We start from the raw sequence: 19284 nt of genomic DNA on the forward strand, positions 1-19284 counted from the left end.
GCTTGCGCCTAGTCTCCAGGCGCCTAGTCTCCAGGCCTTTAGCCCAGTCTTGGGACTTTTCTATTGCGCTTGGGGCTTCCTGACAGCCGATGGAAAGCGCGGAGAGGTAACACCTCTCCTTCTGTGCAGTCTGCCCGCCTGCAAGCGAGTGAGCTGCATGACATATCAGTCCACAATTCATGCCTACAGTTGCCCCGGGTTCTCCTAGGTTACCTTGTTACCTGACCCCAACTTTTATGCACAAGGTTAGCAACAACTATGCTTGTTTCGTCTTAACTTGGATGGAGCGAGAGTATTGGAGAAGAGCTAGAACTACCTCTTTGTTTCTTGGGCATCTACCTGCAAGGGGAGGCCTCTCTCTCACTGTCCTTTTGAGTAGAGGAGGCTGTTATGTTGGAAAGAATGACAGTAACGGTTGCGGCCCGGAAGAGCTCATTCCATCAGAAGTATGACCACTTCTTGGGCACTATTCGAAACCCTAGAGGTTGGTGGCACCTTAATTGGGGAGGACAGGCTCATGGTAATGCCTGCAGCGGAATTAGTGGAATGGTATCAAATACAACAAACACATGCTTTCCATGTGTTGATGCCATTCCATTCATTCCGTTCCATTATTATGAGCCGTCCTAAACTCAGAAGCCTCCGCTGGTCCAAATCCATCTCCTTCAACAATAGATCATCACTATGGCTATTTGAACCACACCTGATACATTTATGAGGTTTTTACCTGCTGGATGTCACTGTACTTTTGTTGGTATATACTTCCTTACTGTCAGAGCTTCTGAAGGGTTGGAAATAGTCTGGCTTTGGAGAGCACGTCTCGATATGGGGGTAGTCTATTTCCCCATAGTGAGATATCGAAACAATATATTTCAAATAGAACTTAGCTTTACTTGCATAACCATGGTTCTATGATAATATGAGTGAGATATTTCACTGTGTTTCCTTGCTCGCTAGAGCGCAATGAAGAGAGGCATGATAGAGAATTACCAGTCTGTCAGTCTCCAACAGACTGTGATTGGTACTTCAGTTATAGAATCCACTAAAGCAAATCCCCATAGTGATATATCTCACACATATTATCAGAACCAGGGTTACGCAAATAACATTACAGTTTAAATTTAGCAATTGATTTGAATGTTTTTTTCTTTAGTGTTTGGCACCATTTTGATTTGAGTAGGTTTAGTCCTTGAGCTGGTTGAATTGCTGTTATTCCTTACGAGTTATTCAGTGATTCAGACAATCATACTGTCACCAGTTGTCTCTGTCTTGCAGTTATGTGGATGTTATGGGTGGCCTTTACACGACTCCCCTAGAACTCGTTATAGGCGGCAGGTAACCTATTGGTTAGGGGTTGGACTAATAACCGAAAGGTTGCAAGATCGAATCCCCGAGCTGACAAGCTAAAAATATGTCATTCTGCCCCTGAATAAGGCAGTTAGCCCACTGTTCCTAAGCCACCGTCATTGAAAATAAGAATTTGTTCTTAACTGATCTGCCTAGTTAAATAAAGGTTAAAAAAATTAAACTCCATTAAAATCTCCTCGCATTATTTCAGTCTCAGCCTCCAGTCTGTGTGAACCAGGTTGCACGCTCCCACCAGATTGTTTGTATCTGTGTGCTATATATTTATGGAAAGAGTCCCTTAGTAAACTTAGATGGCGTAGTATCGGCTACACTTCATCTCTGCCACCAAGTACATGGATCAAATTACCTGGGAAAATAATAATAATAGTCCTACTTCAAAACCATCACATGAAAGAGTTTCTCAACTTCTGCTGAATTTCATTCAATTAAATTAATATCCCATATTGCATTGCAGACCATACACTGCCACCCTGCCCTAGGGGATACACATACATCTTTATAAGGATCAGGATGTTTGTGTATCTGGCGTCCTGTAATTGTGCCTTTAATTGATCTGCTCCAACCTGGATGGGAAAAATATTTATTTTCCTATCGCCACCTTTACCTTCCAAATCCCCTGGAAGCAGAAAGAGCCTGGAGAATGTTTCAGCATTACCCTTAATAATATCCTTTAATATCACCTTAATATCTTTCTCTCTAGTCATCTCTACATGCTTCTTGATCAGACAACACTCTGAGATGTAATATGCAGGAAGGTATGCATCGCCTCAACATACACACACATTCAGCTCATCTCCTTCAGAATGGCTAATCCGATTATTAAGCAAGGCTTCGCTGGTGGGTCCATCTCAATATTGTAGGTCCGTAGTAGCAGATCTGTGTGTGTGTGCTGGGTAAATGACCCTATGAAGAGTGTCTAGCCAACCTCTTCCTATTGCTCCCTATGGACCTGGCCCATCTAGTATATAAAATAATTGAGGAACGCTGTTAGATAAAATAATTGAGGTACAAAAACGTTATTTTGAAATAATAAGGTGAATGAAAATGATTAAATACATGAGTCTTTCTTGCGTACACACACTGCATACGCTCGCACTTCTGTATACAAGTCTAGTTCTTTGTAACGCCTTTTAAATATTCACAACAGGAGATTGGTGGCACCTTAATTGGGGAGGACGGGCTCATAGCAATGGCTGGAACTGAATTTTTGGGATGGTGATCGAACTCATCAAGCACATGGTTTCCATGGGTTTGATACCATTCCATTCATTATTATGAGACGTCCTCCTCTCAGCAGCCTTCTGTGATTTCCACATAGTACTGCAAACAATTTTACCCCACAGGGAAAATAAAGTCAGAAAAGTAAAGCACAGCACTCCTGATTCTACTGTTTTGGGGTATTGTTAGAGAAGTGCTTGGATACGGTTTGTGTGGGATTGAATAGTGCTAGACAGTGTTGAGAGTGGTACAGAAAGTTTGAGTAATGTTATGATCGTGTTATAATTGGAACTTTACCTTTGAATGGTTGAATGGAGGGTTTGAGCTTGTCCAGTCTGAAGAAAAAGGGGGTTGGCTGGGCGGGTGCTGATCCCTCCTTTTTTGAGCCGGCACGAGGAGGGTGGGGCTTGTTGAACAGCTGAGGTGCCAAAGGGTAGAGGTCATTCATAGAGACAACCCTCACTTTGGCCATCACTGGCTAAATCTGGCACAAATCAAGAGCCAACTGAAATATACCCCATTTCTACAACCAGTACCTCCTAGATATGTGTAATGGTAGATTGTCAAGGCTTCTCTCATTCCTACCTGTTTGGGAACCTGTCCAAAGTTATTGACGTATCCCTGGATGGTACTCTTGATAAGGGGGTCTCTGAGTGCATCCTGCCCCCTTGTCCCTTTCCTTCTCTGGGCGTAGAAGTAGGGGTGGAATGTGTTGAGGGACTCTACAGCGGCTGGTCCCTGCTGGCAGTGCCCAAAGATCAGGTCGATCCACAGGTGGAGGTGGGAGCTAACATACTCACTCTCCAGAGCCTGGGGGACAGAGCAAAATAGTAAGATACAACACAAACGCACATGCACCCACATGCAGTGGTTCTTCCTGTAAAAGTTGTGTCATACTGCAACACACCTTGAGGGCTGCCGCAGAATTCTATGGCACGTTATTTAATTGTCAACCATTGTTGTCATTAATTTTTTTTAATTAATTTTTTTCACCTTTATTTAACCAGGTAGGCAAGTTGAGAACAAGTTCTCATTTACAATTACGACCTGGCCAAGATAAAGCAAAGCAGTTCAACACATACAACAACACAGAGTTACACATGGAGTAAAACAAACATACAGTCAATAATACAGTAGAAAAATAAGTCTATATACAATGCTATAATATAATGCTAGTTAGTGCTAGTATGACCACAAGAGGGCATCTTTGAGAAGCATGACTTTTTGTAATATTGGCTGTACTAAAGAATTTAAAAACGTTTTTTTGTAAGAACATAGTATATGGGATTGATTTGAAATTTAACTTCAAAAGTTTGATTAATATTATGGTGTTTCTATGAAAAACAAAACCCTGGCACTGTACAACATGCCCGTTTCCACACCCTAATTGTAGGCTAACCAACACCCAAACAGCGATTCAGTGAAAATAAAAATCTCATTGTTTTATCAAGACCAGTCCCATGCTTGTCTCAGAGCAGCGTGAAATGGTGCTAAAACAGTTACCCAGTAGGCTATTGCTTCAAATCCTATGTGAGAATGCCATTCATTGACTACAGCTCAGCGTTCAACACCATAGTGCCCTCAAAGCTCATCAATAAGCAAAGGACCCTGGGACCAAACACCTCCTTCTGCAACTGGATTCTGGACTTCCTGACGGGCCGCCACCAGGCAAGGAAGACAAAGAAATAACCGCAGCATTGTCACAGAGGTGATGGAAGGTTTCATCAAGCAGCTGAGTGACTACTTATAGCAATATTTTGTTATGTTTAGGCCTATTTACATAGGCCTAAACATAACTAAACATTTATATTTATATTATTGTACCTAATGTTGGCTGTTTGGCTAAATGTTTTATTTCTGCTCCAAATGCAGACAATGACCCAAAACACACTGCTGCCTGGGTTTGCATTGCAAATGAGGGCATAAACTGGCTGAAGACGCCAGCAGAGTAAGTAGACCTTTATGTTGTAAAATATGAATAAATAAATAAATAAATAAAAGACCTACAACACCTACGGTAGGCCTACAGTATATCTCAAAATATGTATTCAATCTCTACATGTATAGGTCTCCTGATTTAAACCCAATCTAACTTGTTTGGCATCAACTGAAAACATGAGTCCGTAACTCTGCCAAGCCTACAGTACAAGCAAAGATGAACTGGTTTTATTTTATATTTATTTAACTAGGCAAGTCAGTTAAGAAAGAATTTGTATTTACAATGAAAGCCTAGGAACAGTGGGTGAACTGCCTTGTTCAGGGGCAGAATGACAGATTTTTACTTTGTCAGCTCGGGATTCGATCTAGCAACTTTTTGGTTACTGGCCCAATGCTCTAACCACTAGGCTACCTGCTGCCCCAACTGGTGAAGGCCATCAAGTTGTTTTGGCTTGAGAAATAGCCGATACAACAGTGCAACAAATACATTGATCATCTCAGCAAGGTTTGGCCTGTGGTCGTGGAGCTGGGGGGGAAGTGCAACTAAAATGTAGTTTAAATAAACATCTGCTTTTTGAGTGTATTTTTTCTCTTTATTTTATTAATGAAAGCATAAAGATGTTGATGAAGAACTGTTGGGGGATTTTCGCACCTACAGCAGCTGGGCTTTGAAGAGTTGCATGTCAAAACCATGTGAGTTGGAATCTCTTCCCATCTATTTTGCAATCTAAATGGTTCTCTGATAATTTGCGGTTGCATTAGGTCTTGAGTTAGAAATGTAACACTTTAGAGTACTTAAGCATCGAATACATAGCAAATTGGGGGATTTTCACACCTACAGTAGCCGGGCTATGAAGAGTCTATTGTCCTGCTAATAGGAAACATTGTTTGCATGATGGGCTACACTTGCTACAGTACATGTGAAAAACAGATGTTTGAAAACCTGTTTTCAAAATTCCTCCAGCTGTCCATCACTACTGTAAATAAAAACACAGCATATTGTTTACATTCTTTATTGTAACCACAATGTCACAAATAATTTGCATCTACCTTTCCAATTACTTTTAGAGTTTGGGGTTTACAAATATGCACTGTGAGAATATCTAATAATAATAATAATCGCTTTGTAAATAAGGATGTATTATAAAAAGGAAAATGACAAGCGCAAGAGACGGTGGTAATATTTTTCCTTTTAGAGACTATGATACTGTACATGGCATCCAGGTCCAGGTCATTTTAGTTTCTCTTAGAATTAAAACCTTAGTGTTACAACAGTTTTAGTTAGTAATACGCTACAATCCAGTAACAGCTTGTTCTGATCAAGTAGAAACAAAAAAATAAGTGTCTTTTTTTGGGTGTGCGTGCAAGACAGAGGACAAGCAATTCTTACACTATTGTTCAGGGGGAACGGGAAATTTTGTGTCAATTCATAAAACGTGCCATTGAAAATCTCTTCCCAATTATTTTCCAAACTATATGGCTCTCAAAAGCATAAGCTCTAACTCCCCCTTGCGGTGGTCTGGAGCATTGAAGCAGTGACGCAGGGTATTGTACTAAACCACAAATTACCTCTATGTCCCGCAGCATAATCTCCAAACTTTTAGTTGAGCAACCACTGTATGAACATATGGATGGATGGACGGACGGACAGACAGACACACGCACAGTAATATAAATGCACTCAAGAAACATCCAATTCTTTGTTGACTGGCATTTACAGTATAGTTGAATATATGAAAATGTACGAGGAGGACCTTCTAGCCACATACAAACCAGGAGCAACTCAGATAGGAGAGTTAACCCTAAAACCATCATTCATCCGCAACAGTATGAGATTAAAAAAAACAAATCTAAGCCTTTTATAACCTCTGAATTATGACTCAAAGTGTGAACAAGGAAACAGAAACTCATTAGAAAGCCCAGTATCTATCAGATTACTCAGGTGTGATTTCCTACATGAGTCCATTTAAAAGTGAGGAGCAGGAAAATGTTGTGAGCTAATACTCTCATCACGACCGAATCACAGAATTACAGAATCATTTGCCTTGAATTAGCTTGAATTAGAGACATGTTTTGAACATTAGAAATAGTGGACATTATGACCAGAAGTCTCCGTTAAGGAGACCTTAATAACAACAGATCTCAGTCTCATAACTGCTTTCTATTGTTCATATTGTTCCATATGGAGTTCATTTGCATATCAGGAAGAATAAACATGCAGCTAAAACAGCTAATTTGGTGGGAATTGGAGGCAATTTGAGATTTTATGAGATTACAGACTGATAAACACCATACAGGCCTGGAGTGGAGTGGAGGGGGAGGAAATATAGCGAGAGTGAAAGGGGAAAAAAAAGAGAGAGAAAAATAGAGAGAATGAGAGAGAGAGAGCAGGCATTCATCCCGAGTGTCAGGCAGTAGTATCAGGTTATGAGAGAGTGTATTGTGTGTGTTCTTAATGGCTCTGAAAAGCCTGTTATCCTGTAATGCCAGTGGTTTTAAACACAGTAAAACAAGCCTTTAACCTATTTATAATAGGCATTTGTTGATGAGCACAAGAGCTGTTTATCTATTTAAGTGCAGAAAACAATTTCACTCTTTCTGGTTCAACCCCGAGCCCAACTTAACGGGACAGCATGAATGTTTACCCCTTTCTTTAAAATTGTTAAGAAGTGACTGGGCCTAAAGAATAAGGGATATCTCCACTAAGATGGATAACAGCTAAAACACTAGCATACTGAGAGCAGTCAGTCCTAAAAATATAGAATTAGAATGACAAGAACCGACATCCCCATCCCTGTGCTATCTCCAGCCATTGTGCCCCCTTAGAAAGGCAACTTTTCCAGGGGTGATGCACTGTGGGTGTTTGTGGGAATGTTTCTCAGGTAAAAAATATAAATGTAACAGTAAATGTTTCATCCTACTGTACTTCTTGTATTCATGGCAACTTTACGTGGTCGGCAGACTAGAAGATATGTTTGGTGTACAACTAACAGCATGTGTGAAAGGCAACTGACCTCTCGGTGAACTCTGATGAACTCCCGGGGGTCTCCCTTAGCCCAGGGAGGGAGGACAACGTCCCCTAGAGTGGTACCGTCCTGCATACAGCCTGGAGACAGACACAACCATCTTCAGAATACATATTCCCCATCAAAATACACACACACACACACACACGCAATACACACCTAGTTTGAAGTTGTTTGTGTTAACCAGGAAGTCAGGTAGGTAGTAGAACTCTGGGATCAGCTCTCTGACATCGCTCATGTTGTCTCTGGAGGCGGAGTCCCAGTCCTTCTTCACACTATGGAACATTCTCTCTGCTATGTCATACCCTCCCTGAGAGAGAGAGAGACAGAGAGAGAGAGAAAGAGACAGAGAGAGAGAAAGCGACATCAACTTTAGCTGTCCACTCATTCACTCACACAGGCATGTCATTGTTACTTAAGCTACCTGTACCTTTGTGTGGCTAGATTGACATAAGAAGTGGGTAAGAATGTACAGTATGTCCGCGTGCTCTTGCGTGCACACATTCGTGCACATGTGTGCGTAATGGCAGAAGATGCAGCGTTTTTCATTGTAAACCAAACTTTGGAATAGAAACATTTAATAAAGTAACCTAAACCATATTAAACACGTTTTCATTCTTGACATCCAGACGTTGACTGAAGCTTTTAATTTTTCCATAAAATCTTCTAACCCCTTGATAGAGATGCCATGAGGAGGAATGTAATTTACTGCAAAACAATTACCTTTATTCAATGAGAATAACACCCATACTGGCTAAACTCTTATAAATCAAGTTATAGATATTACTGCAACTGCATACACTAGTCTGGGGTTGAAAGGAAAAAGTGAGCACTGTGTTTTCAACAAGCTAATATCTTGATTGTTTTATTGTCTGATGATGACTATCAAATATGCAGACCTTCTCATTAGCATCTATTGGATTCCTAGACTGGAAATCAGCAGCTTTTACAACCAAATGGGATTCTTCTTTTGTTTTGTAATGTTACCACATTTATTTGCTTAATATACACTGAACAAATATATAAACACAACATATAAAGTGTATGTAACATACACATATGTTAATTGAGCTGAAAAAAAAAGATCAGAGAAAAGTTCCATAGGCACAAAAATATTTCTCTCACATTGTGTCCACAAATTTGTTTATATCCCTGTTAGTAAGCATTTCTCCTTTGCCAAGATAATCCATCCAGCTGACAGGTGTGGCATATCAAGAAGCTAATTAAACAGCATGATCATTACACAGGTTAACCTTGTGCCGGGGAAAAATAAAAGGCCACTCTGAAATGTGCCGTTTTGTCACACCACACAATGCCACAGATGTCTCAAGTTTTGAGGGCATGCTGACTGCAGTTAACCAGAGCTTTGCCAGATAATTTAATGTTTGTTTCTCTACCATAAGCCGACTCCAAAGTCGCTTTAGAGAATTTGGCAGTACGTCCAACCGGGTCGTGTGTGCGAGCAGTTTGCTGATGTCAACATTGTGAATAGAGTGCCCCATGGTGGAGGTTGGGTTATGTTTGGGCAGGCATAAGCTACGGAAAATGAACACAATTGCATTTTATCAATGGCAGTTTGAATGCACAGAGATACCATGACAAGATCCTGTGGCCCGTTGTTGTGCCATTCATCCACTGTCATCACCTCATGTATAAGCATGATAATGCACGGCCCCATGTCGCAAGGATCTGTACACAAATCCTGAAAGCTGAAAATGTCCCAGTTCTTCCATGGCCTACATACTCACCAGACATGTCACCCATTGAGCACGTTTGGGATGCTCTGGATTGACATGTACGACAGTGTGTGTCAGTTCCGGCCAATATCCAGCAACTTCGCACAGCCATTGAAAAGGAGTGGGAGAACATTCCAAAATCAACAACCTGATCAACTCTATGCAAAGTGTGGTGGTCACAACAGATACTGACCAACGGATGCATATCTGTATTCCCAGTCATGTGAAATCCATCGGGTTTAATGGGTCTAATTTATTAATTTCAGTGGGCTGATTTCCTTATACAGTAAAATCGTTGAAATTGTTGCATGTTGCGTTTATAGTTTTGTTCAGTATTTATTGAAATCTCATTTAAATTAATTTGTTTCTAAATTAAAAAGCTGATATGGAATCCAGCGAGTCCAAAATAAGGAGGCAGTCATTAAAGACATGCTCTGTGTCACGCCCTGGTCAAAGTATTTTGTGTTTATCTTTATGTATTTGGTCAGGCCAGGGTGTGGCATGGGGTTTTTGTAATTGTGGTGTGTTTGTCTTGGGGTTTTGGTGGTGGTATTGGGATTGTAGCTTAGTGGGTTGTCTAGCAAAGTCTATGGCTGTCTGGAGTGGTTCTCAATCAGAGGCAGGTGCTTATCGTTGTCTCTGATTGGGAACCATATTTAGGCAGCCATATTCTTTGAGTTTGTCGTGGGTGATTGTCCTTAGTGTCTTACTTGTACTCTCTGTTAGTTTGCACTAGATAGGCTGTTTTCGGTTTTCATTACGTTTATTGTTTTGTAGTGTTTAGTGTTTAGTCGTGTTTACGTTTTGTTTAATAAATATGGATCGCAATCGACACGCTGCAGTTTGGTCCGACTCTCCTTCATCACCACTAGAAAACCGTTACACTCTGCAACTTTGGTAGTTCATACATGCATAATCTATGAGCAGAATTATTGTTTTACCTCAATTAGCCACAAAATCTCTAGTTTGAAAGCGACTGTTTTTCTGGAAGCTGTGCTGCACCATTTTCCCTACATTTTCCCCAACGTGGGCCAGCCCCTAGCAATTCCAGTTCTAGCCAATGAGCTTCAGCGCCTTGCCATTTGAGTGACAGCTAGCAAGATGTACATATAGCAGAGCAATTTTCAGGGACCACTTTTTGCTTGTGAGCGCTACTTTCAGAACTACAGGCTAAAAAGTATACAAAAGTACCGGATAATCTTTTTAAGGATTATTCGTTTTATGACATCTACAGAAAAGCCCAAAATACTATTTTGACATTTTCTGGTAAAATATTTGTTGTATTTAATGTACTGTGCTTGCTCTTTAGCTCAGCATACACCAGTGAAACAGTACTATGGAAAAAAGAGATACAGTATGTACAGGCCTCTGTTCCAGCCTTGCACGAATACAACTTCAACTGACCAACTGGCTGAATCAGGTGTGTTCGGGTTGGTCTGGAAAAAAAGCCTGCACACCATGTAGCTCTCCTGGACCTTGGTTGAAAAACACTGGCCAATGGGGGCACATGTCAAGATGTAATGAGCCAAACAGAGCAGCTGACCCTTGACCTCTCACCTGTAGGGTCAGAAAGGTGTGTGAGAAGGGTTCCATCCGAACGAGGAAGGAAGACACGATGATGGCCGAAGAATAGTGGGTACAGTAGTGACACCTCACTGCCAGGTCACCTAGAATAGCCAAAAAACTCAGCCATGAATAACCAATACAACACAAAATGCATCCTGAAATGAAGAAAATCATGAGAAAATCATGTGATTGGACACTGTATTGCTTCAGATTGTAGGCCATACATGTTAAATATCAGTGATGTTAGAACTGGGGGCAGTGTAATGTGAAATTAAAGTGTTGAGTTGTTGCAGTAGGGGTTGCAGTTAGTACAACATCAGCACATGGTATGGTACACTACCTTCACTATTTTCCACTTCATTAAATCTCTGAATAAACATGTCTCTCCTCTTCTCTGTCTGGGCTCCCATTGGTTTCGAGAGGTCACGAAATGTCGCCGGTTTGGTCAGATCCAGGGTCTATCAATAAATAGTATATGACATGTAAATATGCAATCAATAATATAACAATTCACCCTTCGCTAAGCCCTGTCCCCTTGGTTACTGCTGCAACCTCGATCAAAGTTTTCCCAGGAAGCCCAATAGCCGTTTCAAACCACTGGAGAAAACCCCTCACAATGATAGTAAACTGTGTTTTTAATACACAATGAAATTAAACAGACTACCCCTTGCTAATCAGGAGCCTCTCAAGCATGTTGTGGTGGACTGTCATTATAATTGCTTCACAGGAACATGGTAAAATAAAGTCTGTAGTGTGGTGAGCCACTGGATGGCTCTGAATGCACGGTCAGCTGAGCATGCAGTCAAAGCTACTTACAGCTTGTGGAGCCAACTAGTGCTCTCAAATCGTATCCTCCTGATGTTGACAGCATAACTACCATAAAAAGCCGATAAAACAGTTGGAACACATACATCTATGCTCTAACTAAACCATGTTAGAAATTCCAATAGCAGTGTGTTTTCATAAAAGAATCCCATTATTGGCATGTCCCACATCCTGTTTGTCCAACTTCTAGGAAGATTTAAAATCCCTTAACCCCAAGATTTTCCCTACGTTTTCACCATCATTGTAAAGCCCAAATTATTTACTTATTTAAAGATGCACTATATACAAATCGTTCTGCCATTTCCTGGTTGCTAAAGTTAGAATATTTAGCCAAATTTCAGTTTGTGACAAAAACAAGCAAGTAATAATGTAGAGAATCATTGTACCAACTAAACCGCTGGGAAATATATTTTCCATAACCCCAAACATGATATTTTCAGCTGTTTGAAGCTGGTGTACAAAACTGAAAGTAAAAGTTGCACAAACAAAACTTAAGAATGGGAAGCATAGAAATAGCACAAATAGAACAGTTCTACTACTTCTTAGACTTTCTTTCAATGAGATTGATAGATTTATAACAAAAAATTTCACAAAAATGTGAATTTGGTTGGGTCGCCAAAAAAGTTAGATATTGCAGCTTTAATGTGAATAGTGATTCATTTACATTTGTCCCTCAGGTTTAAGGTCATCCCTGTAACGTGAACTGAACTCTTGTTTCAATTTGATAAAACTAATTTTGTACATTATTTTCTCAAAAGGAACACCTTATAGTCAAATCATTGTGTAGAAGCAGGTAAGATGATTATACTCTATTTGGCCATTTTATGGTGTTTTGTGGTGGAAAACTGAGTGCGTCGGAGCATAACACATCAACCCTATTACATATAGATAGATAGGCTAGAAATGTTTTAACAAGTTCACATTTTTGGTTAAACTTGCATTCAATTGCCCCTCCCTGATGCACACAAGCTTCCATACAGTCCTTTTTCTTAATTTAAATTCTTAAGATGGGAAATCATGCTTGTTACTAAGTTGAACATGCGCTCTTTATGACAAAATTAGGTTAAATAAGTAGTTACACAGCCAGTATTATTACAGATATGAGACATACAGAGACAGATATGGACACAGAGAGACAGACACACAGACAGACAGAGACAAACAGTATTACTCCTCACCTCCGACTTGTAGTCTGCTAGGACCCAGGGGAAGACGGGGTACTGCATGAGGTCACTATAGGTTCTACCAGCCAGAGTGTTCAAATGCATCAGGTACTCAAAATTACTAATGTCCCCACGCTGTCAGAGTAAAAGAACACAGACAAACACAATCTGTATTTAGATAATACTGCGCTGTCAGAGAGAACACACACATGTTTGATATATCATGTTGATAGAAGATCAAGAAGACTAGAAGATATTAAGAATATTAAAATATAATGTGTTTGCCACAATGTTCACAATAAATACAAACATTTGTCAGTCATAGAAAAACAACTGAAGTTCTCAGTAGATCACTATCAATTATGTCAAACAGTACAGTACCTGCCATTTCACCTGAGTAGTCTTCTCCATCACTGGAGTCTTCCTGAACAACACAACAACAACAGAACATCAGAATATCAACTGTCAACTGCATTAAACCACATCTACCAGTTTACATAGGCTACTCGACATGCTCATGTTAGTCATGACCTACAGTACCATTCAATGGTTTTTCTTTATTTTTACTATTTTCTACATTGTAGAATAATAGTGAAGACACCACAACTATGAAATAACACATATGGTATCATGTAGTAACCAAAAAAGTGTTAAATCAAAATATATTTTATATTAGAGATTCTTCAAAGTAGCCACCCTTTGCCTTGATGACAGCTTTGCACACTCTTGGCATTCTCTAAACCAGCTTCACCTGGAATGCTTTTCCAACAGTCTTGAAGGAGTTCCCACATATTCTGTGCACTTGTTGACTGCTTTTCCTTCACTCTGCATTCCAACTCATCCCAAACCATCTCAATTGGGTTGAGGTCTTGTGATTGTGGAGGCCAAGTAATCTGGTGCAGCACTCCATCATTCTCCTTCTTGGTCAAATAGCCCTTACATAGCCTGGAGGTGTGTTGGGTCATTGTCCTGTTGAAAAACAAATAATAGTCCCAACAATTTATAGTCCTTGTCTCATCGCGCACCAGCGACTCCTGTGGCGGGCCGGGCACAGTGCACGCTAACCAAGGTTGCCAAGTGCACGGTGTTTCCTCCGACACATTGGTGCGGCTGGCTTCCGGGTTGGATGCGCACTGTGGTAAGAAGCAGTGCGGCTTGGTTGGGTTGTGTATCGGAGGACGCATGACTTTCAACCTTCGTCTCTCCCGAGCCCGTACGGGAGTTGTAGCGATGAGACAAGATAGTAGCTACTAAAACAATTGGATACCATGAAATTGGGGAGAAAAAGGGGTAAAAAAAGAGTGTTAATTCAGTATTGTTGTAATTGTCATTATTACAAATAAATAAAAAAGTTGGCCGATCAATCGGTATCGGCTTTTTTGGTCCTCCAATAATTGGTATCGGTGTTGAAAAATCATAATCGGTAGATCTCTAAAACATACCCTCGTAAAACTGACCACCCTACCGATCCTCGACTTCGGCGATGTCATTAACAAAATAGCTTCCAATACTCTACTCAGCAAACTGGATGCAGTCTATCACAGTGCCATCCGTTTCATCACCAAAGCCCCTTATACCACCTACCACTGCGACCTGTATGCTCTCGTCGGCTGGCCCTCGTTACATATTCGTCGCCAGACCCACTGGCTCCATGTCATCTATAAGTCTATGCTAGGTAAAGCTCCGCCTTATCTCAGCTCACTGGTCACGATAACAACACCCACCCGTAGTACGCGCTCCAGCAGGTATATCTCACTGGTCATCCTCTAAGCCAACACCTCCTTTGGCCGCCTTTCCTTCCAGTTCTCTGCTGCCAATGACTGGAATGAATTGCAAACATCGCTGAAGTTGGAGACTTATATTTCCCTCACTAACTTTAAACATCTGAGCAGCTAACGAATCGCTGCAGCTGTACATAGCGCACCCAATCTACCTACCTCATCCCCATATTGTTTTTATTTACTTTTCTGCTCTTTTGTACACCAGTATTTCTACTTGCACATCATCATCTGCTCATCTATCACTCCAGTGTTAATTTGCTAAATTGTAATTACTCTGCTACTATGGCCTACTTATTGCCTTACCTCCTCATGCCATTTGCACACACTTTTTGCACACACAGACTTTCTTATTGCCAGCAGCCTAAACACTGTGACTAAACGGTTGCTAGATCAAATCCCCAAACTGACAAGGTAACAATCTGTTGTTCTGCCCCTGAACAAGGCAGTTAACCCACTGTTCCTAGGACGTCATTGTACATAATAATTTGTTCATAACTGACTTGCCTAGTTCAATAAAGGTTATTTTTTTATTTTATTAAATGACTCGTGACAGACGGTCACCGCAACAGCCCTAGTGGAGATGAGTGTGTGTAATGTGTACCCAGCAAACAAAAATTGGTTCTGTGCAAGTTCCCAGAACATTTGTTCGGTCACGGCAAATGTTCTCATAGAATGTTTGTATAAAACACTTGCCTGATGTTGCAAGAATGTTCCTAGAACACATTTAATCTGTTCTTTAAAGGTTCCCAGAATGTTTCATTAGGTTGTGGGAACTGTCTGGTGAGAACAATGTGGGGACATCCCAAAACACAAAAACTGTCCAGTTGTGTGGATGATCTACAATGTTTCTTTTAGTATGCAAAAAACATTCACCTGATGTTGCAAGAACTTTCCCAGAACACATTTCGGAATCATATCGGGTGCGTTTATAAAAAGTTGAACAGTTCATTTTTACACCATGTTTATTTATTTTTTTCAGTTAGTCTAAATTCTGCATTTGACTAGATTTATAAATTTGGACTAAATAAAGATTTACTCTCTTTTAGTAGAGTATACCTGAGCCTCAATTTCCCTTTTTTTCTCAAAAGAAACACGTTTAAAGAACATGTGGGATTGATCATTAATCCTCCATGCCAGTGGTTCCCAAACTTTTTATAGTCCCGTACCCCTTCAAACATTCAACCTTCAGCTACGTACCCCCTTTAGCACCGGGGTCAGCGCACTCTCAAATGTTGTTTTTTGCCATCATTGTAAGCTTGTCACACACACACACTTTACGATTCATGTATTAAACATAAGAACAAGTGTAAGTTTTTGTCACAACCCGGCTTGTGGGAAGTGACAAAGAGCTCTTTTAGGACCAGGGCACAAATAATATAATAATAATAATAATCAATCATTTTGCTCTTTATATTTACCATCTTACATATAAAACCTTATTTGTTCATTGAAAATGGTGAAGAACTCACTACAGTTTAATGAGAAGGATGTGCTTGAAAGGATGCACATAACTCTGCAATGTTGGGTTGTATTGGAGAGTCTCAGTCTTAAAACCTTTTCCAAAAACAGTCTGTGCCTGTATTTAGGTGTCATACGAGTGAGGGCCAAGAATAGACTCTCACATAGGTACGTGGTTGCAAAGGGCATCAGTGTCTTTTTTGTTTAAACAGGCAAGTCAGTTAAGATCAAATTCTTATTTTCAATGACGGCCTAGGAACAGTTGTCAGCTTGTACCTTGTCAGCTGGGGGATTCGAACTTGCAGCCTTTAAGTTACTAGTCCAACGCTCTAACCACTAGGCTACCCTGCCGCCCTCAGTGGCTTAACAGCACAATTTTCCAAGTCAGGATACTCTGAGCGCAGCCCAATCCAGAAATCTGGCAGTGGCTTCTGATTAAATACAATTTTCACAGAACCGCTTGTTGCAACTTCGATGAGGCTCTCTTGTTCAGATATTGGTAAGTGGACTGGAGGCAGGGCATGAAAGGGATAACGAATCCAGTTGTTTGTGTCATCCATTTCGGGAAAGTACTGGCGTAATTGCGTACCCAACTCACTCAGGTGCTTCGCTATATCACATTTGACATTGTCCGTAAGCTTAAGTTCATTTGCACACCAAAAATCATACAATGATGGAAAGACCTGTGTGTTGTCCTTGTTAATGCAGGCATAGAAGGCTCCAACTTTTTAATCATAGCCTCAATTTTGTCCTGCACATTGAATATAGTTGTGGAGAGTCCCTGTAATCCTAGATTCAGATAATTCAGGCAGAAAAAACATCACCCAGATAGGCCAGTCGTGTGAGAAACTTGTCATCATGCAAGCGGCCAGACAAGTGAAAATGATGGTCAGTAAAGAATGCATTAAGCTCACCTCTCAATTCCCAAAAAACGTGTCAATACTTTGCCCCTTGATAACCAGCGCAATTCTGTATGTTGTAAAAGCGTTACATGGTCGCTGCCCATAGCATTGCATAGTGCAGAAAATACACGAGAGTTCAGGGGCCTTGCTTTAACAAAGTTAACCATTTTCACCGTAGTGTCCAAAACGTCTTTCAAGCTGTCAGGCATTCCCTTGGCAGCAAGAGCCTCTTGGTGGATGCTGCAGTGTACCCAAGTTGCACAGAGCAACCGGTTGCACACGCATTACCACTCCACTATGTCTCCCTGTCATGGCTTTTGCGCCATCAGTACAGATACCAACATGTGCAGCAGCTACATACGGACCATTAGTGGAATTCCCACAAGAGAGTAATGGTTAATATGATTGGATGTTAATTATTTGACTAGGCTACCTGTATTTGACATTGTGTTGAACACTGTTCGCTGAACACTAGATGGTTTAATTTTATTTTTGGCAGTGAAACCAGGCTACTCAGGCAAGAAAAACATTTTAAAATGTAAAATTGTATGAATGTCATCACAACTGAGCATATTTTGTGTTTTGGGAATCTATCGCTTGTACTTTTCCTACACTGTTCCTACCTGTTATGGGAACCTTTAAAGAACTCAGAAAGGCTGTTCTGTCAACATTCTTGAAACATCAAAGAAACGTGTTGTGCACCCTGATATAAACATCATCTGACTGTAAGCACAACTGGACAGTTTCTGTGGAAACATATCTTTCAGAACCTAATGAAACATTCTAGGAACCATTAAAGAACAGACTAAATGTGTTCTTGGAACATTCTTGTAACATCAGATAAATATTTTCCACCCATTCTCTGAATGTTTTGGGGATTTTACCATGCTAATGTTAAATAAAACCCTAACTAGAACTTAATGGGAATCTTAGCTAATGTTCTGGGAATGTTCCCGGATTGCTGGGTAGTTAATACTGTGAGTTTGTGTGTGTGAACCAATGGAAGAGCTCTCAGGTGGAATGGAATGGCCAGTTAACTGGAGCTGCAGACAGACTACACTGCTACCTAACTTTGCAGGCCATATCAACTGGTTGAACCTCTTCACTCTACTGTAAATAGAAAATGGTATGTACTTATCGTCATAGATTACTACAGTACAGTACTGTTTTGTACATAACAGTACAAACTATGCAGGCTTGGTTTCCACGACTATGGTTGATGTGTATGTAAACAGGTGGGCTCAGTACAGCTTGCTTTGACTCAGCTTGCTTCAGCTCAGTCGTGTGAAAAGCCCCTAAATTACATCTAATAATGGACATGGGCTTAATCCGGACAGGTTGCTTAACTAAGCTCAGAAACAGCAGTAATATTGAGTTATTTCTCACTCATAAGGCGAAGAAATAAAGTCTAAACAGCAGACTTGTAGTAAATGTTCTCGTTCCAATTTCCAGAAATATCTCTGGGTTATATGATACTCATACAAAGTCATACACTTGATTTCACAAATCAAGAGCCATCTGAAGTATATCCAATTTCTATCCCCAGTAACTCCTTACCACATTATTTTGTAGAAAGCAGCCTAAATCAATCATTGCATTTGTCCCGCTGTACAATATAGTATAATTGCAGGTAGTAATTGCAAGCAATAATTTCCTATAGGAGGTTGTAGTGGAAACAAGCGATGGTGAATCACTTCTCTGTTCTCTGTGATCCTCAATATGATTAATGAGGTGATAGAGGGCCTTAGGGCTTTAATACAGACACACTCTGCTCTCTGAAACACACACACCCTTGCACACTCTGCTACACACACAAAACGCAAACACAAACACAAGCCCTAACTGTAATTTTTCAATGTCCTGATTTGACTCCGTCTCTTTTCACACAAGCACACACACTCTCCACCTGGGAGAGGCTTCCCAGTTCAATAAGCTGGATCTTGTGGGCCTCCCGAGTGGCACAGTGGTCTAAGGCACTGCATCACGGTGCTAGCTGTGCCACTAGAGGTCCTGGTTGGAGTCCAGGCTCTGTCACATCTGGCCATGACCGGGAGACCCATGTTTGTCTATGGAGATTGCATGACTGTGTGCTGGATTTTATACACCTGTCAGCAGCTGTGTGGCTGAAATAGCCGAGTCCACTAATTTGAACGGGTATCCACCTACTTTTGGCCATGTAGTGTTTCTACAGGTGAAGTCGGAAGTTTACATACTTGTTAACAAACTATAGTTTTGGCAAGTCGGTTAGGACATCTACTTTGTGCATGACACAAGTCATTTTTCCAACAATTGTTTACAGACTG

General features: G+C 40.6%; 1 protein-coding gene across 1 annotated transcript in view; it reads right to left on the bottom strand.

Moving 5' to 3' along the window:
- The window catches only part of wdfy4 (WDFY family member 4), a 178856-nt gene that overhangs the window by 26290 nt on the left and 133282 nt on the right, over window positions 1–19284 (bottom strand). The window contains exons 51-58 of the mRNA XM_024423457.2: window positions 13222–13264; window positions 12856–12975; window positions 11193–11310; window positions 10844–10953; window positions 7710–7860; window positions 7539–7630; window positions 3172–3396; window positions 2884–3004 (exon numbers count right to left, since the gene is read on the bottom strand). Coding sequence (XP_024279225.2) covers window positions 2884–3004; window positions 3172–3396; window positions 7539–7630; window positions 7710–7860; window positions 10844–10953; window positions 11193–11310; window positions 12856–12975; window positions 13222–13264 — 980 coding nt within the window. The remainder of the gene's footprint in view (window positions 1–2883; window positions 3005–3171; window positions 3397–7538; window positions 7631–7709; window positions 7861–10843; window positions 10954–11192; window positions 11311–12855; window positions 12976–13221; window positions 13265–19284) is intronic.

Source organism: Oncorhynchus tshawytscha, linkage group LG01 (assembly GCF_018296145.1).
Source record: "Oncorhynchus tshawytscha isolate Ot180627B linkage group LG01, Otsh_v2.0, whole genome shotgun sequence".
Lineage (NCBI taxonomy): Eukaryota > Metazoa > Chordata > Actinopteri > Salmoniformes > Salmonidae > Oncorhynchus > Oncorhynchus tshawytscha.